The sequence below is a fragment of the Erinaceus europaeus genome, chromosome 15 (assembly GCF_950295315.1).
Source record: "Erinaceus europaeus chromosome 15, mEriEur2.1, whole genome shotgun sequence".
In the NCBI taxonomy this organism is placed as follows: domain Eukaryota; kingdom Metazoa; phylum Chordata; class Mammalia; order Eulipotyphla; family Erinaceidae; genus Erinaceus; species Erinaceus europaeus.
This window is the reverse complement of record NC_080176.1, coordinates 64,216,512-64,240,420: the sequence shown is the minus strand read 5'-3', so window position 1 is coordinate 64,240,420 and position 23,909 is coordinate 64,216,512. Positions and strand designations below refer to the sequence as shown.

The 23,909-nt window shown below is 40.7% G+C and overlaps 1 protein-coding gene across 4 annotated transcripts in view; it reads left to right on the top strand.

Moving 5' to 3' along the window:
- Positions 1-23,909, top strand: part of DYM (dymeclin) — a 467,512-nt gene that overhangs the window by 111,095 nt on the left and 332,508 nt on the right. For all 4 annotated transcript variants that reach the window (XM_060173849.1, XM_060173845.1, XM_060173848.1 and 1 more), the window contains 2 exons: positions 13,143-13,268; positions 16,114-16,256. In XM_060173849.1, the coding sequence (XP_060029832.1) occupies positions 13,143-13,268; positions 16,114-16,256 (269 nt within the window). The remainder of the gene's footprint in view (positions 1-13,142; positions 13,269-16,113; positions 16,257-23,909) is intronic.

The following is a 23,909-nucleotide window of genomic DNA, read 5'->3' as shown; positions in this document are numbered from 1 at the left end:
ACCTTCCTAGTTACTAATCTATCCTGGCAGTTTTTGTATGAAAAAATTAGAGAGCATTCTAGTTAAAAAAAACTTCGTATTTATGTTTCTAATTTATAAAATGTCCCACCTGATGTGTGGTCTGGGAGGTGGTGCAGTGGCTAAGGCATTAGACTCTCAAGCATGAGGTCCTGAGTTCAATCCCTGGCAGCACATGTACCAGAGTGATGTCTGGTTCTTTCTCTGTCTATCTTTCTCACCAATAAATAAATAAAATCTTTAAACAAAATTATAAAAAAAACAATAAAATGTCCACCTGCTCACATGGCCATGGTATATATTACTGTTTACAAATGAAATGCAGAACAACAACAACAACAACAAACTTGCTGGGGAGACAGCATAATGGTTTTGAAAAAGACTTTCATGCCTAAGACTCCCAAGATCCCAGGTTCAATCCCTGGTACCACCATAGACCAGAGTTGAGCAGTGCTGGGGTTTCTCTTTGTGTCTTTCTATCTGATTTTCTCTCATTAAAGAATAAGATATTAAAAGAACCTTTATTGAAATATAACCCCTGAATCTGCCCTCTCAAAGTATATTATTATTATTATTATTATTCAGTGACTTGTATTGCATTTACAGAATTTTGTGACATGATCACTGTTATAATCACTGTTCCAATTTCTTTTTCTATGGATTTGCCTCATATGTACATTTTATAGAAATGGAATTTTTGTGTGCCTGACTTCTGCTTAGCGTATGTTCATAATATGTTCATTTTTATTGCTGAAAAGTATTCCACTGTGTGTATGTAATGTGCTTTATTTATCCATAAACTAGTTGATAAAAATTTCGGTTGTTTCTGTTATTGGGATATTACAGATAATGCTGCTGTGAATATTTATGTATAACATTTTATGTGGAAATATGTTTCAGGGTATATATTCTGAGAGTCAGATTGCTAGATCACATGGTAACTCTGTGTTTAACTTTGACCAAGCTTTTCTTCAGTGACTTCATTATTTCATGTTCTCCACCAGCCTTGTACACGAGCTTTAATTTTTTTTTTCATTTGCTCTAATTCTTTTTTCTAAGCTGCATTATATTCTTCTATAGTGCATTTGAAAATTCTTTTTAATCACATTGATGAGATTGTTAACATATCTTACTTATACCCTTGGCTTGTTTTCATATTGGAGCCTCTAGAGTTATGTGTTTCTAGAATTCACTTTATATAAGAAACATCAAAGGCTGGGGAGACAGCATAATGATTCTGCAAAAGACTTTCATGCCTGAGGCTCCAAACTCTCAGGTTTAATCCCCAGCACCACCATAAGCCAGAGCTTGTGCAGTGTGCTGTTGTTTCTCTCTGTATCTCTCTCATTAAAAAGAAAGAAAGAAACATTAGCCCTTTGCAATAAAACTTTAAAATTTAAATTTGCCTTAATTGCTGATAGTATGTTTTTGTCTGAGCCCCTTTGTCAAAGATTAGATGTCCATAGGTGTGGGGATGTTTTTGTAATAATACTTTTTTAAAACTGATCTGTGGGATTTGAGCCCTTCAATTGTTTGTAGCTTTTAGACCTTCTGGATATATAAATTGGCTCCTTGTTAGCCTTCTACTTCATTTCTTAACTCTTTCCTTCTTGTACATTCTCCTCTAGCTTCTGTGGGCTTTTCAATGTTCCTGAATTATGCTGAATATCTTTCTCATTTCGTTCATTCCATATGCTTCTGCTGGTCCCTTTTCCTGGGGATACCTTTTCTTTGCCTCCTTATTTCTTCAGAGACTTTTCTCAATGTCAGATTCTTGTGAAATCTTCCAATTTAAAATTGTAACATAACCTGTGATAGGTTATCAAGTCTCTCCAAATTTGCTTCTCTCTCTCTTCTCTAGGGTATCACTGGGCCTCTGTGCCAGGACTATGAGTCTACTTCCCCTGGTGATCATTTTTTCCCCTATATTTTATTGGATAGGACAAAGAAATTGAGAGGTTGGGGGAAAGGAAGACAGACACCTGCAAACCTGCTTCACAACTTGTGAAGTGCACCCCCTGCCTGTGGGGAGTGGAACTTTAACTCTGATCCTTGTGCTTCCTACTATGTGCACTTTACCGAGTATGCCATTGCCTGGCCCCTGCCTCTCTGTTTTTAAATGTAAATATATATTTAAAGATTTGATTTTGACTGGTCAGTAGCTTGTTCACGTAGCGATTACATTTTTAGACTAGATATGAATACTGTCTGACTTGAAAAACCTTATCTAAAGTGTATTATAAAATCGGTTTTCTATTTTGCCCCATAGGGTCTTTTGAATGTACTTTTGCATTTTTTTTACACTTTTGACTCTTTTTTAAAAAAATATTTATTTACTTATTCCCTTTTGTTGTTCTTGTTGTTTTATTGTTGTAGTTATTATTGATGTCATTGTTGGATAGGACAGAGAGAAATGGAGAGAGGAGGGGAAGACAGAGAGGGGGAGAGAAAGACAGACACCTGCAGACCTGCTTCACCACCTGTGAAGCTACTCCCTTGCAGGTGGGGTGCTGGGGGCTCGAACCAGGATCCTTACATCAGTCCTTGTGCTTTGCGCCACCTGCGCTTAACCCGCTGTGCTACCGCCCGACTCCCTGTACTTTTGCATTTTATCAATAGTAATTTTATTTCTGAGGTAACCTTGATTATAAGATAGTGTTTCAGAAATATGATTTTTTTTTAAACTCTCCAGAATGTGTCTCTACACTTCACCCATCACCAAAGCATCAGTGTCTCTCCACTAAATCCCAGTGGGCCCCTCCACCCTTGCAGCCTACTCTTACTCCTCCCACTATCTCCTTTATGACCTCAGTTCTGCAGTCTTGAGTCCAGGATTTGTCTTCATTTGACTTTGCTTGTGCCCTTGCTTTGATTTTTTTGTAAAGGGGGGGGGGGTTGGCCGGTGGTGCAGTGGGTTAAGCGCATGTGGCGCAAAGCACAGGGACCGGCGTAAGGATACTGGTTCGAGCCCCGGCTCCCCATCTGCAGGGGAGTCGCTTCACAGGCGGTGAAGCAGGTCTGCAGGTGTCTGTCTTTCTCACCCCCTCTCTGTCTTCCCCTCCTCTCTCCATTTCTCTCTGTCCTATCCAACAACGAACAACATCAACAATGGTAATAACGAGGCTACAACAACAATGGCAACAAAAGGGGGAAAAAGTGGCCTCCAGGAGCGGAGTGGATTCATGATGCAGGCACCAAGCCCAGCAATAACCCTGGAGGGAAAAAGAGAGAGAGAGAGAAATGGTTTCATTATTTTCCTTTTATATAGCTCTCTTTTAGTATTTCTTATATGATTTATTTAGTGTTGTCGAGTTCCTCTAGCCGTTGTTTGTTTGAAAAGCTCTTCATTGTTCCTTCAACCCTGGTTAATAACTTATCTAATTGTAGGTCTTTTCCATTCAAAACATTGAATATATCCTGTCCTTTCTAGTCTTTAGAGTCTATTGAGAGATCTGTTCATAGCCATAGGGGTGACTATTCACTTTTTTCCTAGCTGCTTTTAATATTTTCTGTTTTTAATCTTTTCCATTTTAATTAATCAATTTGTGCCTTGTGAGCTTAGGTTAGGATTTCTTTTTCTTAGAACTCTTAGAATTTTCAGCATCTGAGGGGCTATTTCTTCCTTCAATTTGGAAAACTCTTGGCTAATATTTAAATAATTTTATCCTTGGGGGATAGAGAAATAACTTACTGGGTAAGACACCTGCTTTGGCATGGTGTGTGGCTGAGATTCAAGCCCTGGCACTGGATTGTGAGTGCTGGGGATGACATTGGGGAAGCTGCAGTGCTGTGATGTCTCTCCCTCTGCCTGTCTCTTATGGGAGTGAAAAAAGTCTCTCTCTCTCCTTTTGGCACCCTAGTGATACAGATATTTTGTTCCTGATGATATTACCCCACACTTTTCTTGTATTATCTTCATTCATTTTTATTTTATTTTATTTTTATTTTTTAAAATTTTTAAACATTTATTTATTCCCTTTTGTTGTCGTTTTATTGTTGTAGTTATTATTGATGTCATTGTTGTTGGATAGGCTAGAGAGAAATGGAGAGAGGAGGGGAAGACAGAGAGGAGGAGAGAACGATAGACACCTGCAGACCTGCTTCACCGCCTGTGAAGCGACTGCCCTGCAGGTGGGGAGCCGGGGCTCAAACCGGGATCCTTAAGCCGGTGGTTGCACTTTGCGTCACCAGCGCCTAACCTGCTGTGCTACCACCCAACTCCCTCATTTTAATTTTTTTTGCCCTTTTACCCTGTACTCCAGTTCCCAGTACTTTCTGACTTTTTGTTGGTGTCTTAATGTGTGTACACATGTGTATTAAGCATAGTCAGTGTATTTTTTCCTCTCCCTGAGTTTTGCCATGACTTCTTTCATACTGTCTGGCTTTGTTGGGGTTCTCTTCAAAAGGACTTGTTTGGTGCACCTGCTTAGGACCACAGCTTGAGAGGATCATCTCTTTGAAGTCTTCTTTAGGAAGTTTATACAGCTCTGTTGAATTGGGGTTTTCTTCACAAGTTGCTGTTTTGGCCCATTAGTGTGGGGAGTTTCTGCTGTGATCCTGTTATGTTTGATACCCTGTGAGGACTAGAACCATGGCACCTGTGTTTGAGCAGATGTGGATAGTGACCAGAGGTTTGCGGTTACTAGTTGGGCTATAGGACTGAGAGTGAGCCAGCTTAGGTAGTTGACCAGATGTTTGAGGTTACAGGTGCTCTGCAGGCTGACTGCAAAACAGATGCTGGGATGCTGTACTTAGTAAATTGAGCACTTCTCCTTGACTCTGTCCTAGTTCTCGTAGTATGGAAACTGAATTCCAGTGTGACCACATCTGTCAGGGCTGCTTCCCATGAGCTGTTGCAGTTGTCAGGAAAGCTTTATTTCCCACTTCTTGTTGCTGTAAAATGGGAGGTGAAGTGGTTTTATTTGGCCGGTAATGATATGGTGATTACTCGATACAAAGGGACAGTAAGAGTAAGTCAACGAAGTTACAGGGAAGATTTACATTTCTTAGAAGTGTGGCAGACAGAGTGGGCAGGTTGACAAAGGAAAGAAACAGCCACCAAAGGTTAGGCAGAGGTGAAGTGTTATCTCTAGGGCTTGCACAGCAAATTCCGTGCTCTTGGCAGCCTTTTTTTTTTTTTAATAGAGACAAATTGAGAGGAGAGTGGGGGAAGAGTCCTACAACACTACTTTTTTTGTGAAGCTTCCACCTGCAGGTGGTGACAGGGGCTTGAACTGGGGTCCTCATGTATTGTAGCATGTACACTTCACTGTGTGCACCACCCAGCCTTGACAGGGAGCGTTTTAAGATGCATGTAGGATTCTGGTCCTGTTCTGCTCTGGAGAGACAAACATCTGGTAACTGAGGTTTTCCTGGACCAGATAATCTTTTTGGAATACTTTTCTTATTTGCCTGGCAAAGACTAACTTTATGAATTTATACCAGGGCAGGAGTCACAAGTTGAAATAGGACTGAGGTGCCAGGATTTTGACTCAGCATGCCCCTGGCTCAGCAGATCAAAGCTCTCTGTCTTCCGGGTCTCTTCCTGATTACAGCTTATTGTTTCCTGGAGTGTGGGGGCATTTCTGCGTCTTTGTCCCTTGCAGTGGGAGCTTGTTTGATATTTAGGACAGTTTCTATGTTGGATTTTTCACATGTGTTATGGCTTTCTTATTTCTGTCAAGAGTGAGAAAAAACAGACCTGGGTGGGGGGGTTTGCCTCACAAGCAGTGAAGCAGGTCTGCAGGTGTCTATCTTCCTCTCCCCCTCTCTGTCTTCCCCTCCTCTCTTGATTTCTCTCTACCCTATCTAACAACAACAACAGCAATAACACCAATAACAATGGCAACAAAAATGGGATAAAATGGCCTCCAGGAGCAGTTGATTCGTAGTGTAGGCACTAAGCCCAGAGATAACCATGGAGGCAAAAAAAAAAAAAAAAAAAAATGGGGTGGGGGAGAAAAGAAAGAAAGAAATAAGAAAAAAAAACCTTCAATTTGGCCATCTTGGTTCCACTGATAATTCGAGTTAATTTTTTGTTGTTGTTTGTATCTAGGACTTCGGCACTGTGGGCTTTTTCAGATTGAGACTGTGGGCATGGGGGAAGGGGCGGGGGAGAACGACAGCACGGAATTTCCCATCAGTGTAGGAAATTCAGTGTTGGCCAGCTAAAACCTGGGTAGCACACATGGTAAACCAGTGCACTATCCATGTGAGCTGTTTTAGAGTTAAATTTTTTTTTTAAGAGTTAAGCCTTTGCTGTTATTTGGCATTGATAGTCTCTGAAGCATAGATTCAGTTTTCTCTCTCTCCCCTCCAGAAAGCTATGTAGTTATGCCAACACTGTGGTTTTCATTATATTTTTAGAATTGTATTAATGAAGTTCTATTTAAAAAAATTTAACAATGATTTAAAAATAAGAAATGCCTATTCTTGCCAGTAGATTCCTCTCAAGGTCATTATAGTCTCAGTCATTACCAAATTGAAGTGGCTATGATGTTATATAATTAAACAATATTTTTGACTTGCAGAAAGTAAAACAGACTTGCTAGATTTTTCTGTTCTTGTTTTTTTCTCTAAATTATTTTTTATTTATATAGATGGTTTGTTGTCATATGAGATATCTTAATTTTTTGACTTAGAGGCTGTTTTGGAATAAGACTTGTTTTTTGAGCACTAGCTCTTGCTACTAACATGTGTATTTGCTCTTAATGGCTATTACAAACGAGGTGTCTGTGAGTGTTGGAATGTTTTTTGTTTTTAGAGAAAAAAAGAAAACAAATTTCCAGGTATAAAATCCTCTAAAATGTTTTTTTTTTAAAGTGACTTTAACTGCTAAATACTTTTCATTAAATGGAGTGTTCTCTTTGCCCTCTGCCAGTATTTAAAAATTCAACTTTTTTGATTGGCAAGGTTGATGACTAAACTGTATGTCAGGCTAAATGGGTTGAGGGGTGCCCAGAGGTAAAACACTGTCATTTCTGTGTATGCTTGTGAGGATGTTTCTAGAAGATGCTAGCATTTGAATAAACTGTAAAGGTCTTCTTTCTAGTCTGTTATTTCTGTTTCTCTGGAGAGCCCTGATACACACAGCAAAGCTGATATGTTTTGAAAATTCATATATTGGTATTTGGAGGTAACTAAGTCAGGAGGGATGGAGGGTGGCAGTGAAGCCTTGGTGAGAAGGAGAATAACAACACTCAGGTGCCAAGGAGGTGGCATAATAGTAGGGTACATACATTCCATGTATGAAGCACTGGGTCATTTGATCACCAATACTTAAACTAACATGGTGATGTGCTCTGGCCTTTACTAAAATGAAAGAAAAAAGAAAACACTCCTCTGTTTTAAAACAGACACGTAAGCTGACTAAGATGGAAAAAAATGACTTAAGTTGATATCTTATAAACAGATAATAGTTGAGGTGCATATTGATAGATATTTAATGGGGTTAGAATCAGAAAAAGACAAAATTAAAAATAAAATGAGGGGGGATGGGAAAAATAAAATGAGATATTACAAACTTCCACTAGACTAGCTATAAAAGCAAGACTGACAGTGGTTAATGTTGGTAAGAGTATGGAGAAACTGGAACTTTGAAAAACTGCTGTGAGGGGGCCGGGCAGTAGTGCACTGGGTTAAGCACACATTACGGTATGAAGCTCACAGACCCATGCAAGGACCCTGGTTTGAGGCCCCGGCTCCCCACCTGCAGGGGAGTCGCTTCACAGGCGGTGAAGCAGGTCTGCAGGTGTCTATCTTTCTCTCCCCCTCTCTCTGTCTTCCCCTCCTCTCTCCATTTCTCTCTGTCCTATCCAACAACAAAACAATGTCAACAATGGCAATAATAACCGCAACAAGGCTGCAACAACTAGGGCAACAAAAAGGGGGAAAAATGGCCTCCAGGAGCGGTGGATTCATGGTGCAGGCACCGAGCCCAGCAATAACCCTGGAGGAGAAAAAAAAGAAAAAAAAAAAAAAAGAAGAAGAAAAAGGTCTCCAGGAGCAGTGGATTTGTAGTGTAGACACTGAGCCCCACTGATAACCCTGGAGGAGAAAGAAAGAGACAAAGAAAGAAAAGCTAGTGTGACTGAGGAAACCAGTCTGAAAAGGTGACATTCTGTATTATTCTGATGATAAGACATTTAAGAACCTCCTGTCTGCCCAGATATATGGCAGGAGCTTGGAATAAGAGAGGTTCAACTTCACCAAACTCTGTTTGTGAGTATAGACTCACTCCTTAAGTGATCCAATTTTAACTATATATTTTTTCTTTTTAAAAATATTTATTTATTTTCCCTTTTGTTGCCTTGTTTTTTTATTGTTGTAGTTATTATTATTGATGTCATTGTTAGATAGGACAGAGAGAAATGGAGAGAGGAGAGGAAGACGGGTGAGAGAAAGATAGACACCTGCAGACCCTGCTTCACTGCCTATGAAGTGATTCCACTGCAGGTGGGGAGCTGGGGGCTTGAACTGGGATCCTTACAGGCTTGAATTAACTATATACACATATATATTTCTTTAAAGTTTTTTAAATTTTTAATGTTTATTCCCTTTTGTTGCCCTTGTTTTGTTGTTGTTGTAGTTATTATTGATGTTGTTTTTGATGTCGTTGTTGTTGGATAGGACAGAAAGAAATGGAGAGAGGAGGGGAAGACAGAGAGGGGGAGAGAAAGACACCTGCAGACCTGCTTCACCGCCTGTGAAGCGATTCTCCTGCAGTTGGGGAGCCGGGGGTTTGAACCGGGATCCTTGCGCCGGTTATTGCGCTTTGCTCCACCTGCGCTTAACCTGCTGCGCTACTGCCCGACTCCCTAACAATATATTTTTAAGTGTATGTAAATGTAGATAAAACAGTGGACATTACCGGCATATCACACAGCTCTAAAGATCATTTACTCGTAGCCATATGTGTTTTGAATAGAACGTATTCACAGCCACCCTCCCTCTCCACCGCATTTAAAAAGAAAATTTCATACACTATGTTATATTTGGAACGTCGATTTTATGTGATGCTTGCTACTTTTCTGTTCCTTGACACTAGAAAAATGCACATCTTTATCCTTTTCGTCATCTGTCTTTGAATTCGTTTGCAGTTGTTCTCTTTTTTTTGTCGGAAACTTTTTGACTAGAAATTTTTGTACAAGTTAGCAAGTCTTACAGCTCATTTCATTGTGCAAAACTGCTCTTGGGTCACACATCCATTTTATAGGTAGGTGACTTCAGAATGCAGAACGATCATTGACTTCACACGGAAAGTGATTTCTCACTTCCTACCTTCTTGATTTAGGTTGATGTCAGTTTCTCTGAGCTTTCATTTTTTTGTAGGTTGGAAGGCCTCATACATTCACAGTTTCACTGTTCTGAGAACCACTTTCTCGTTCAGACAGAGCTAGAGGGAGAGATGCCATAGCACTGAAGCTTCTCCCTGGGCCATGCTACCCCCACGTGGTGCCAGGACTTAACCTGGGTTGTGTAGATGGCAAGCCATGTTTTGTTTTTAATTTTAAGAGTTTATTTAATAGTGGGTTAAAACAAACTTAATTATGTTTGAAAAGTTTTGCTCATTTTTTAAATTAGTGGTTTAATAATGATTAACAGGATTGTAAGATAATGGGTATAATTCCACACAGTTCCCAGCATCAGAGTTCTGTGTCCCATTCCCTCTATTGGAAGCTTCCCTATTCTTTATCCCTGTCTGGGAGTATGAATCCGAATTCTTTAAGCAGTACAGGAGGTGGAAGGTCTGGCTTCTGTAATTGCTTCTCTGCTGAACATGAATGTTGGCAGGTTGATCCATACCCCTAGCCTGTTTTTATCTTTCCCTAGTGGGGTAGGGCTCTGGAGAGCTCTGTGTGGTTCTGGGACACCTTGGTGAGGCTATTTGTCCAGGGAGGTCAGGGAGGCATCATGGTAGCATCTGCAATGTGGTGGCTGAAAGGTGATGTGATATGAAGTGAATTGTTCAATAAACAGGCACCCAGAAGTGGGAATAGGGCAAATGAAATTAGAAGTCTTTGTGTGGGAGGAAGCTGAGAAGTCTTTTTTTAGGTATGTTCCATGTGGCCCATGACTTTAGTGATTTTTGCCTGAGCTTGATAGCTAGCATGTGAGTAGACTAAAAGTATTGTCTGGGAAGATGGTGTCAGAGTTGAAAATAGGACTAGAAAGCTGAATTCGGGCAGAAAGTAGCTCCCAAATATGAGATGACTATCTAAATACCATTAACTATTAACCCCATCCATCTGACCTAGGGCCCATGTCTATTCATATTTAGCACAGGAGCCTGTGTAACCTCAGAGTCCCTGTCAGTCTGAGCTCACAGTCCATGGTCACAGCTGGGAACATTCTAGGCTGCACTCATTTATGACCAGACTTCCTTGAGTGGCAGAGTAGGTTGACCCAGTCTCCCTTTAGAGAGTGGGGCAGTCCCTATGACTGCTGCTCTATAGTGAGGGCAAAGTCCTAGAGAGGCCCACAAAAGGTCTTTTGATGACCTTCCTGATGGAAATGACCAGTGGTGGTTAACAGAGGGATCTGTTAGAGGTCTAGGCCCTTTATATCAATGTGGGAATCCAGGGGTTCCCTGACTAGGGCCCCAGATGATGGTGTCAAGCTGTGTGTTTTTCCTTTCTCTGAGTTCTTAGTCTTATCTAGCCACTTTAATCATCACACAGTGCCCTAAACTGTTTTTCCTTAAACGTGCCTTAATCTTAAATGGTTCATGAATTGAACCCAGCATTTCATACACGTACATTAACATTTGAGCCACATCTCCAGCCCAACTTTTCCCCCACTTATAGAGTGAGTGAGTCATTGAGTGAGTGAGTGAGTGTGTGTGTGTGTGTAAGAGAGAGAGAGAGAGAGAGAACAGGAGACTGATGCAGATGCTCACAATTGATCCCAGAGCCTCAGATGCTGGTGGCAGACGCTGTACTGCTGAGCCACTCACTCCCTCATCTCTACTATTAGTTTCATTTTGCGGCATGTTATTAGTTTAATTTTGCTGCATGTTTTTTTTTTTTTTAACTCTGCATTTTCCCCCATTACTATCTTTGTTGTTTTAGTGGAGATACTCAAAATGTTCCTAGGAAGCAATTAATTCACACAATTTTTATATTTTAGATTCATCTAAGCATTTCCCCACCTCACTAAATCCTTCCAGCCCCATCTGTAGCTTTTTATTCCACAGTCTTTGACTTTGGATGCCTCAGGCATAGGCTAGGCCAGTCACATTCTTTAGCTCAGGGGTCACTAGCTCCATAGTTCATGTAAGGCCTTGTCTTCCCTCCAGTTAATATTCACCCATTCACTTGTATTTCCTTTTATTTATTTTTGACTTTTAATATGGAGCTGGGTATTGAATCCAAGGTCTTACACATGTGCAATATGGCTATATCACTTCTCCAGACTAATTTTCATTTTTATATTTTGAGGGAGAACAAGTGAGGGAGAGTATATGTAGGTTAGGAGAGAGACTTTTTATGATTTGTGCTCTTAGAATTTAAGTACTTTCTTGCGCTTATGCTACAAAATTACTATACATTTTATTCCGTTGATTTTAGTTTTTACCACTCATACTCAGATCTTTAATTCATCTGGAGTAGAGCTTATGTACGTTGAGATATCAGTCCATCATTACATTGCCCTTTATCATTATATTTCTTTATGAAGTCAGCTGGTTTTCCTCAGCACCATCTTTTCCGTAACTTGTTCTTTCTCCAGTGGTTTGTGGATCTGTCTCTGTTGTATATCATTTCCATGTATACACACATCTGAACTGAACATTTAGTTTTCACTTGAGTTCTGTTTACTTGCTTGTGTACATATATGAATAACATCCTGTTTCTGTTACCACATTTGTATAGTATGGGAAGTGCCATTATTGTATCTGTAAGATTGACTTAGATTAGTTTTTTTCCCCTCCATGGCTTCTGCTGGTATCAGGAAATGAATCTGGAACCTCTTGGTGCCTTGGTCATGAAACTGTGTATAAGCTGATGTGCTATTTCCCTGGCATCTGTATGTTTATCCCTCATAAGATTGTTGGTCAAGTTATAAAGTATCTGCAAAAAATCTAATGCATTACAATGAGTGAATATAAGGACTTTAGAATTTTTTTTTTTTTTTTGTCTTCAAGGTTATTGCTGGGGCTTACTGCCTGCACTATGAACCCACTGCTTCTAGAGGCCACTTTCCCCACATATTTTATTGGATAGGACAGAGAGAAATTGAGAGAGGAAGGGAAAGATAGAGGGGGTAGAGAAAGATAGACACTTGCAGACCTGCTTCACCAGTTGTGAAGCAACCTCCCACAGGTAGGGAGCTAGAGGCTAGAACCGGGATCCTTGCGTGGGTCCTTGCACTTCGTACTATGTGCACTTAACCTGGTGTGCTACTGCCCAGCCTTCTTTAGAGTGGATTTTCAAAGCAGATCACTGCTATTAGCTATTTCCACTATACACCTATAGATAGACTTGTGGTGCAGGGCAGGGGAATGGAAAACGGGAAAGTAGTAGTGTGCCTGACTCAAGTACAAGACTGGGAAAGGGTTCATTTAACATCATCATTGTCATTGTCTTATATATCACCTCTCCCATATATATATGAAGAGAGAGAGAGAGACATAGACAGAGACAGAGGCAATGACAACAAAGAGGTGTGCGACCCAGAGAGAGGGCAAGACACCACAGGACTTTATCACCATCTGTGGAGTTTCCCCAGGGTCCTTTGCTGCTCTTATGTGGTGTCAGGACTTGAACCCTGGGCTTTGCACATGACAAGATACAAGCTGTGCCAGGTGAGCTATCTCCCAGCCCCCTCATATATATTTTTAAGGATTTACTTATTTAATAAGAAAGAGAGGCATGAGAGCACCTCTTAGGTCATATGCAGACATGGGGATCTAGTTCAGAGCCTCAGGTCTGCAGAGCATGCATTATATGTGGGGTTTCATAGTTTTTTAATTTGACTTCATTGTTACACTAAATTTACTAACTTTTTCATAACCTAGAAACATGCTGAATCTTGAGATTTGAACCTTATTTTGGTTTGTTTATGGTTTATTTAGGTGAAAGCTGTATCTTAATCACTTTTCTTTTGTTTTCTTTCTCTTTGCACAGGGATATTACATATGACATTTTGGTTGAAGCTATATCAACAGTGATTGTTTTCCTTTCCTGCCAACTTTTCCACAAGGAGGTTTTGCGACAGAGCATCAGTCACAAGTACTTAATGCAAGGTCGATGGTGCGTTTCAGTTGAAATTTGTCTAGCATTTTCCTGTTTAAACGTATGTATTTCTGGCCTTTTCCTCTTAGCAGTGTCTCATCTCTTCAAGGAGACATTCTCTTTGGTCCTTCTGTCAGTACTTCAAACCCAATACGTAAGGGAACAAATCCTGCTTTCCTGTCCAAATTGTCTGTTGTTCCAGCCTCTCTCACTCCCTACTATCTTCTATAGTGGTTGCTTTGTAAAATCCAAACTTTGAAGTTGTCCTTTTCCTTCTCCATCATCCTGTGTGTTGAAGTAATCATCAAGCCTCATTTGCTCATGGAAATTGCTTTTGTGGCTTCCCCCCTCTTCCCGGTGCCATAGGGACTACTGTGATCTATGCCGTGTCACCATGTGTTTTTACTGCCCCACAGTGTCTTTACTGACTATTCCTACTTTTATTGATGATGTGCTAACCATGTGCTACACATGTGTGGGACAGTGGAGCAATGTTTCTGAGCAATGACAGTTTCTTAGTGGGTGGGGTATAGTAAATGATAAGCTTCGCATAGAAACGATCTATAGCTTAAAGTATTTACTCACTATGTATTGGATAGAGACAGAGAAAATGAGAGGGAAGGGGAGATAGACACTTGCAGCACTGCTTCACAACTTGTGAAGTTTTCACCCCTGCAGGTGGGGCGGGGAGTGGTGTTGAACCTGGGTCTTTGTGCATGGTAACATATGCATTCACCAGGTTTCTGTGTATATATACAGACAAACACAGCTGTATCAGCTGTTGATGGAATCCTTACGGAATTCTAGAATGTCATAACAGATCAATAAATTAGCTTTGATTAAAGCTCTTGGGGAGTTTGGTCTTCTCCTACATCTTTCTTTCTTTCTTTTTCTTTTCTTTTCTTTTTCTTTTTTTGTCTCCGAGATTATCACTGGGGTTCTACACCAGCACTGTGAATTCACTGCTCCTGGAGGAGGCCATATTATTATTATTATTATTATTATTATTATTTACCTCCAGGGTTATTGCTGGGGCAGGGGTTCGGTGCCCGCACCACGAATCCACTGCTCCTGGAGGCTATTTGTTGCCCTTGCTGTTTTATTGTTTTTGTGGTTACTATTATTGCTGTTGTTGTTGTTGGATAGGACAGAGAGAAGTTGAGAGAGGAAGGGAAGACAGAGATGGGGAGAGAAAGATAGACACACCTGCAGTCCTGCTTCACCACTTGTGAAGTGACCCCCCTGCAGGTGGGGAACTAGGGTCTTGAACCAGCATCCTTGTGCTGTTCCTTGCACTTTGTGCCATGTGTGCTTAACCCACTGCGCTACCACCTGTCCCCCCATTTCCCCCCCATTTTTTATTGAATAGGACAGAAAGAAATTGAGAGAGGAAGAGAAGATAGAGAAGGGGGAGAGAAAGATAGACACTTGCAGACCTGTTTCACCGCTTTTGAAGTGATCCTCCCTTCCCACCCCTGCAGGTGGGGAGCTGGGGGCTTGGAACCAGGATCCTTGCTCAAGTTCTTGCGCTTTGTGCTGTGTGTGTTTAACCTGGTGTGCTACTGCCCTGCCCCCTTCTCCTACATCATTCTTGCTACGTTGATTATGCCTGTGGCACATACACAGAATGGCTTAAGATTCTGGGACATTCAGAAATCACTGATAGTAGGAAAGGACTCGAGCGTTAGCTCAGGAGCCTACTAGAAAGTTTTTTTCTTTGATTGCAGTAATTAATTTATCACTAGTTTGTGAACATGTGTCTCTTTTTAATTATCTTCTCTCCATCTCCTCTTATTATACTACATTAAGTATAGACATTTAAAAGTACACACACCAGGGCCATGTGGTGGCGCACCTGGTTGAGCGCACGTTACAATATGCAAGGACCCAGGTTTGAGTCCCAGTCCCCACCTGTAGGGGGAAAGCTAACCTTAAAAAAAAGTACACGGGAGTCGAGCTGTAGTGCAGCGGGTTAAGCGCGCGTGGTGCATAGAACAAGGACATGCTTAGGGTTCCCGGTTTGAGCCTCCGGCTCCCCACCTGTAGGGGCCGCTTCACAAGTGGTGAAGTGGGTCTGCTGGTGTCTATCTTTCTCTCCCCCTTTCTATTTTCCCCTCCTCTCTCCATTTCTCTCTGTCCTATCCAACAACAATGAAATCAATAACAACAACAATAAAACAAGGGCAACAAAAAGGAAATAAATAAATATTTTTTAAAAATCTTAAAAAAGGGAGTCGGGCAGTAGTGCAGCGGGTTAAGCGCACCTGGCGCAAAGCACAGGGACTGGCATAAGGATCCCGGTTTGAGCCCCCGGCTCCCCACCTGCAGCGGAGTCTCTTCACAAGCAGTGAAGCAGGTCTGCAGGTGTCTATCTTTCTCTCCCCCTCTGTCTTCCCCTCCTCTCTCCATTTCTCTCTGTCCTATCCAACAATGACGACATCAATAGCAACAATAATAACTACAACAACAACAAAAAAACAAGGGCAACAAAAGGGAAAATACATAAATACATATAAAAAAGTCTAATCTTTCTTAGTTTTTAAATCTTGCTTTTCTGTACATCCTTATTGTCTGGTATCAGCTGTTGTTTTATACAGTGAATTTATGCTGTCTCATCTGTGACAAAGGTTACAAGAAAGGTAATGCAACTCAAGCGCATTTGAGCAGTGACTAACTGTCATAGTGAGAGTGAAGCCAGAACTGAGCCTCCAGTCTGACCTCAGTGTCCATGGTGTTCACTATTGCACGCCAGCTCTAGGTTTTTCTTTGAGCTGTGGCAATCAATTCCTTTGTATCTTGATGCAGATATAGATGACTCCCATTCATGTGAATTTGGTTTTCCTCTTTTTTCCTTTCTGTGCAGTCTTCCATACACCAGCAAAGTTGTGAAAACCTTATTGTATAACTTTATCCGGCAAGAAAAGCCGCCTCCTCCAGGAGCACACGTTTTCCAGCAGCCATCTGATGGGGGAGGACTGCTCTATGGGCTGGCATCAGGAGTAGCAAGTAAGTCCTCTCCATTTCCTCATGCAGACCTCTGATGTGCAGAGTCTTGTTCATTTGTCATAAGAAATCCCTGTTTACTTGGCTGCCACTCCTAACAGCTCTGTTGGGTCTGTGCAGCTGGGTGAAGCTGAGCTACTGAAAGCAATTCCTCCAAGTTGTACTCCCCCCTCCCTCCAAATGCAGTGAAAAATATGCAAATAATAACTTTTAAATCTTTATAAATTGACTTTAAAAAAAAATTAAAATCCTGTTGGTTCCCCATTGGCTATAGAGTAGTATATAAATTCTAGGAATATGGCTTTGCACCTCTCAATATGTAAAAGCCTCATCATGCCCACTCCTGGCATGTTACTGCCACTTCTGCTCTCAGGTAGTAGCCTCTGGACTTTTCTTCCAGTCCTCCTGTCCTCTTCCTGTAAGCATCCCCCCCCCCAACCCCCAGCAAAAGATAACATTTTTCGAGAAAATGTTTAGAAAGTTTTAGCTGTATAATGTAAATAGAGCTGAGCTCTTGGAAACTTTTACTGCTTGTGTTTTATGTAGAAATCATTCTATTTTAGGAACTTCATTGGTTAGGATTTTACATGCTAATTAGGTATGGTGTTCTTTTTCTACTCAGCATTACATTTGTCCAGTGATAAATCAGTGCATTTTACAAAGTTTTGTAATCAATTATGAAGTGCTCCAAACTTGTACTTTATCAGATCGGAAGTAAATTATAGCTGCAGAAAAACTTTTCCCCACTGTTTGATAAAACCTTATTTCTTCTCTGCAGTTTGCAGACCTGAAATACTAGAAGTACAAGGAGACATGAAGGCCTTCTTCCCCCCCCTCTCCCCCTTTGTTAGTTCTGGGGGACTTGGCTCCTGGGAAGTTATAGAAGCTGCACTGTTACTTCATTCTGCAGGAGAAACAAAGACTAGGCCAGTCTGTGGCAGTTTTAGCAAGGTCTGCAAGGGTGTTCTTATTAAACCAGCAGGGTGTGTTCTACTTAATCACACATGCAGAGCTCAGCCGTATGAAGGGGCTTTCAGTGGAGGCGACTCCCACTGCTGAATTCTGACTACAGTGTACTTTCTGCTCTGACATGAAAATGCACTACTGTGCGAAAAGGTGTGAGATCGCAAGCTTGGGTACACTCTTTGTGTTAAAGCACCTCTGTTAACTTAGGAATCGACCTGTGGGCCAGGCTCTGGAAATTGACCTTTTTGTGTCTGTCTTTTAATACTGTGAATTGAATTGCATCATGATCAGATAAAGAAGCCATGTATAGCTTCTCAGTCGTGTTCCTGAAGACAGCACAAGAACAGCCTTTTATATCCTGTGGGGAGACTTCTTTAGCCATTTGTGTTTTCTTTTTCCAGTCATAAACTGGTTTAAGTATTGAAATTATTAAAAATAAATAAATAAATAAATAAATAAATAAATAAATAAATCTGAGTATCTTCCAGGATCCCTGTGTGGTTGAGGATTTTTCTTTCCTCCTCCTCTCTCTCTCTTTTTAATTTTTTTTTTTTTTTTGCCTCCAGGGTTATTGCTGGGGCTCAGTGCCTGCACCATGAATCCACTGCTCCTGGAGGCCATTTTTTCCCCCTTTTGTTGCCATTGTTGTAGCCTTGTTGTGGTCATTATTGTTGTTGTTATTGATGTCGTTGTTGTTATTGATGTCGTCGTTGTTGGATAGGACAGAGAGAAATGGAGAGAGGAGGGGAAGACAGAGAGAAATGGAGAGAGGAGGGGAGAGAAAGATAGACACCTGCAGAGCTGCTTCACCACTTGTGAAGTGACTCCCCTGCAGGTGGAGAGCTGGGGACTCGAACGGGGATCCTTACACTGGTCCTTGCGCTTTGTGCCACGTGCGCTTAACCTGCTGCACTAACGCCCGACCCCCTCTTTTAAAAATTTTATTAGTGATTTAATATTGATTTATAAAATTACATGTCAACAGGGGTATAATTCCACACTGTTCATACACCTCTAGAGTTCTGAATCCCCAGTCCTCCACTCAAGCTACAGCAGTTCTCCTAAGGTTGCAGATATGTGTTAACTGTCATCTCTACAACTGTCTACAGTTGTATGTAATTGCCCCTTTTTTCTTCCAGGTCTAATCCTCTTGTCTATTCCAAGCCACATGTAACCCTATTACTATATCCAAATGCTCCTCCTTTTTTCCTCCTTTCTCTCTGGGTCCTGATGGAGTTGGAGTTCAGAGTCCTCTTATCTTCTTTCTCCTATCACTTCTCCCCCACTGGTAGTATGGATCAAAGAAGGTGGGAGTTCTGGCTTCTGTAATTGCTTCTCTGATGGACATGGGCATTGGCAGGTCGATCCATAGCCCAACCTGCTTCTTTCTGTCTTTCCCTAGTCGGGCAGAGCTCTGTAAAGGCGAGGTCGTCTGCCCAGTGAAGTCTGGATGGAATCAAGATAGTGTCTGTAACTTGATGTCTAGGAGGTGACAAGTTATAAAGCGAGACAAAATGGGCAGTGAAGAGGTGGTTGGGATTTTCTGGAGGAGACATTTTAAGGCCCTTAGCTGCTTTTGTAAAAATCAGTGACAGTTGGGGTATGTTCTCAAAAATTATTTTTCAGTTAGTTCCCTTTAAAAAAAAAACACAGAGTACTTCTCTGGTCATGCTGGGCGTTGAACCTGAGACCCCAGAGCCAAGTATGGAAGTCTTTTTGCATAACCAGTATCTAACTCCCTGGTAAGGCTCTTCTTTTTGAAGTGAACATAGGCTTACATGTAGTTTGTCTATCTTGAGGTTATATGAAAAGGAGGTCATCAATACTAAGTGGCACAAAACTTGAGGTTAAAATTATAGATTTGCATTTGCTGGGTGGTGGTGTGCTTGGCTGGGTACACATATGTGTACTCATGTGCAAGGATCCAGACTCAAGCCCCTTGTCCTCACTTGCGGGGTGGGGTAGGGGGGAACTTGGAGTGCTGAGGCAGTGTTGAAGGTATCTGTCTTTTCTCTGTCTCCCTTTCCCTTCTCAATTTCTCTTTGTCCTATCAAATATAATAAAAATTAAAAATAATATAATAAGCAAAAAAAAAAAAAAAAGATTTGCTTCTACTAAGTGCATAATGTGTTGTAAGGAATTAGCTTAAATTTCCTAGCTCCTAGTTTCCTGTCTATGGAATGAGAGGGTTGGGCTGGACTATATCTGAAAATATTTCACTTTCAACGTTTCTATCATCTCTTTCTCTACTTTTTAGCAATTTGATATTCAGGGGACATGTCTAGCTGACCCCAGTAGTATGCACACATGACCGTGTTCCAGGACTTGGATTCAAACCCCCAGCACAGTATGGGAACACCATATGAGACATGAGGAGAAGCTCTGTGGATGATGAATAGTGTTGTGGTCCCCCCTTTTTTTCTCTCCCAGTTTCCCCCCACCCAACCCCTGAAATCAAAAGGGGGGAAATACTCTTTGGGAGCAGGGGAATCGTGTGTGTGAGGTCCTGGTGCAAAAGAAAAAAAAACCCAAAACACTGGCATTCAGTTAAGGGCATTAAAACTGACTCAAGATTTGTTTTATACTACACACTAGTGGATCATAATGCAGTAATTATTCATTATTCCACACAAAGGAATATATTAAAAAAACAATAAAATAATATTATCCTAAAAAGCATGACTATACCAAGGACAAAATAAAATGTAATTTTGCATTAAGTCACATTCCAGGAAAGTCCGTCCAGTTGACAAAGAAAAGTTGATTTTATTTGGACAATCATTCCTGATCATTGATAGTTAAGCAATTTTTTTTCTTTTTTCTTTTTTTCTTTTTTTTTTTTTAACCAGAGCACTGCCCAGCTTATGGTGGTGGGACAGGGAATTGAACCTGGGACTTTGAAGCCTCAGGCTTGAGAGTCTCTTTGCATAACCATTATGCTATCTTTCCTGCCCTATTTTATTTATTTATTTTTTTAACTTTAAGATTAACATTAGGAAAAATTGATTTGGACATTCTTTCCTGAAAAAAGTCGTGTCCAAACCAAATGTAAACTCTTTGGCTAGGAAATAGCTCAGCTGGTAGAGTGCAGATTTTGCATGCCTGAGACCCCTGCTTTTATCCTAGGTGTACCAGAACTACCCCACAGGTACCAGAACATGTGGCTTCTCTCTCATGTGAAACTTGGCCTCACATGAAATCAAATCCTTACAGGATTATAAACTTATGGTTCCCTTCCTTCCACATTGGGGCCTCACAGTTGTGATTTCATTGTTCTTGGCCTACTTTTCCCTGCACCATAGCACCTCAAACACGATGCCAAGACTTGTATCTAGGCTTTGTGCAGAGTAGTGCAGGCACACTACCTGGTGAACTACTTCTCTGGCCTTTATATTAATTTTGCTGATCTTTCTCCCTATATATAAAGTGCACTTCCTGAGCCAGGAGGATAGCTCACCTGGGTAGTGCACCTTCTTTGTCACATGGGTGACCCATGTTTAAGCTGGGCCCCCACTGCACTGGGGGATGTTTGGATGTTGTGCTACCTTTTCTTCTCTGTCTCTGTTTCTATGTCAAGAAGTTGTCTGAATGGTGAAACTGTGGTGATGACAAAACAAAATCCCCCTAAAAACCACACGTTTAAAAAACAGTATTTTTAAAGCAGTATTTTGTATTGTATATTCTAGTTGAATTATTTCCTCTAAGATCCTACAGTTTTGAATAGAGGAATTATTCCCACCCCCTCCCCCCCGCCCATCAGGAGAAATGAACAGTCCTGTGTTAGATTGAGGATGCAGGATGTCAGCCACTTGTCTGAACCTTGCAGGAGTTAAGCAAGGCCATCTCCACTTCATACTCAACTTTTCCAGATTTATTTTGTGCTCTCCCCCTCTCCCCATGATTTGTTCCCTGGACTCTCGCAGAAACATGTTTTCATCCCACATTCCTGACACTTCTTTTTATACATTTGCTTAGGTTATATATTCTATAATCCTCTTTCCTCCTCTCTCTGACTTTGATTTTCTGGGCATCCATCACTAAGCTTTATCTCCAGCTCTGCCTTCTCTACAAATACTTCTTGTTTCTCTTCCTACCTGAATGCCATCTTTTTCTGTATACATTTGCTCCACCTACATACAATAAGCTGAAAGCTAACGTGTCTGTGTGTGTGTGTGTGTGTGTGTGCGTGTGTCTAATTCTCAGGTTTACAAAGCCACTTTTATGTGTATCTCACTTGTTTTTATAACAGCCTCGTTAAGCAGTTGGTTTTACTTTTCTTTTGGTTCTGGGGAATGAACCTATGGCCTTACACATGTGTTATACATTGTATACCACTCAGCAACTTGGCCCGTTTTTGTTTTTTTTTTTAATTTTTCAGTTTTTATTTTAGAGAAAGGAAAAGAATGGGAATGAGAAGAGAGAGGAAGAAATGGACCGAAGGAGGGAGAGTACAGTACCACTCTGTCATCCATGACATTCCTCCCCCTGGTACTGTTCTTGGTCCTCCCATGGGAATCAGGGCTCCAACTCTCCACCTTCAAGTGTGACAAAGTGTACAGTCCCACTGGGTGAACTATCTCCTAACCCCCGGTTTTGCTTAATATGACTGATGAAGAGCTGCTCCTAATTACTAAGTAATTTGTCTGAGATTAAATAGAGATGTGATGTTGGTTGTTTGTGAGCTCATTTTGTTTGACTCTGAAGCCTTTGTTATCTGACTTTCTGTCACCACTACTCAAGTCCTAATTGTGTGAGCTGATTCAAGATTTATGTGAATATTCACTCCAGTACCTGGCACTGATAAGATAAAAGTTAGGGGAGCCGGGTGGTGGCACAGTGGGTTAAGCGCATGTGGCACGAAGTGCAAGGACCAGCTTAAAGATCCCGATTCGAGCCCCCAGCTCCCCAACTGCCAGGGGGTCGCTTCACAGGCGGCGAAGCGGGTCTACAGGTGTCTTATCTTTCTCCACCTCTCCTCTCTCTCTCTCTCTCTCTCCTCCTTTCCCCCTCTTCTCTCGATTTGTCTCTGTCCTGTCCAACAACAACAGCAGCAATAACAACAACAATAACGACAATAAACAACAAGGGCAACAAAAGGGAAAAATAAAAATAATAAATAAAAAATAAAAGTTAAATTAAATGCCTGTGAACTCTTGATAAATGATATTCAGTTCTTAATGAGTGCTAATTTAGAAATTGTGGTCTTTTCCATACTTGTGTTTTTTATGTCCTGTTTTTACCCTTCAGTTTTTATATGGACAGACTTTTCAGTGGATCTTGGTTAGATTAGTTTTATTAGCCATGGCAAGGGCTATGGTTTCAGAGATTCAAAGAATAATATTTGCTCCTATTTTCTAGGCCCTACTAGATCATTACTGCCAACTTTTTTTTTTTTTGGGGGGGGTCTTTCTACTTTATTTTGGTTTTGTTGTTGGTACCATATTAAGAGAGCAGTGCATTCTAATTTGATGTCTTCTAATTCCAGTGTGGAAAACTGACTGTTTCTGTAAATAGCACATATAAACTTACAATGAAAATGAGTATGTCTAGGTATTTTGTGACTATTCTGTGGAAAGTAGATTTTCATTTCTTGGAATCTTAATGAGTTGTCTGGCTTTCCTAGGCAACAGACTAGACTAAATGAAAATGCCTAGAGTTTTCCCCTGACTTCTAGAACTTACCCTCAGGAATCTTCATAAAACTGGAATTGGTAGTCCCCTAGTAGCAAGAGGAGCCTTGCAACTTGGCCTCATATCTCCACTTTTTGTTTTCCACATGGAGCCTCTCAGCTGCCCTTTTTTCTGTTCCTGGAAGTCCTTTTGTGTCAGGGAGAATTCCCAGTGATTGCTATTCATAATCAGACCATTTGAGATGGAGTTCCAGGGCTCAGCATGGTCTTCAAAAAGTTCTTCAGCATCTCAAAGATGATAGAGATGACTTTTTGTTCTGCATTATGAAGATAGTAACTTAGAAACCTTGGCCTAGGACATGGCATAGTGAGGGACTTAACAACCGTGAAGGTCCTGAGTTTGACCCCTGCCACTGCATCTCTTCTCACCCCCCACACCCCCACTAATAAGTAGATTTTTAAACATTAGTTTAGAAATCACTTCTAAAACATCTTAATGTCTAACATCTGTCTTTGTGTAAATAATTTTCATTACCTTACTGGAAGATCTGCCACTTACTAATTAAATTCAGAATTATTTATAAGGAAATAAATTTAGCTATGTAAAGTTAGTTATCAGAAAAATCTACATGGCACTTTTACATAGGATAATTAAAGCCTTAAGACTATTCTATCTTTTTGGTCTCCTCAAACTTTAAAGTTTATATAAAGATGTTTTGAAGAACTGACTAAATTGAATTTGCCAGCCATGTTTTTGCTCTTTTTCCAACTGACTGTTCATTTTATGTGGTGTGAAATTTGGCCAATGATGGTCCAAAGGGAAAATCTGATTGCTAAATAGATATTCCCTACAAGAGATTTTGCCTTTTTAAATGAACTTACCTTGACAACAATCATAGTGACTATTTCCTGTTCATTAGTCTAGCTGAGATATTGTATGTTTTTTGATATTTAGTTTGTAGACATAACCATAGATGATAAGAAAAGACTTGATGCTGACTTAACCTGAATTATAACATGTATTTCAAATGTTTATGTAATCAGAGGTATCAGTAGTGCTA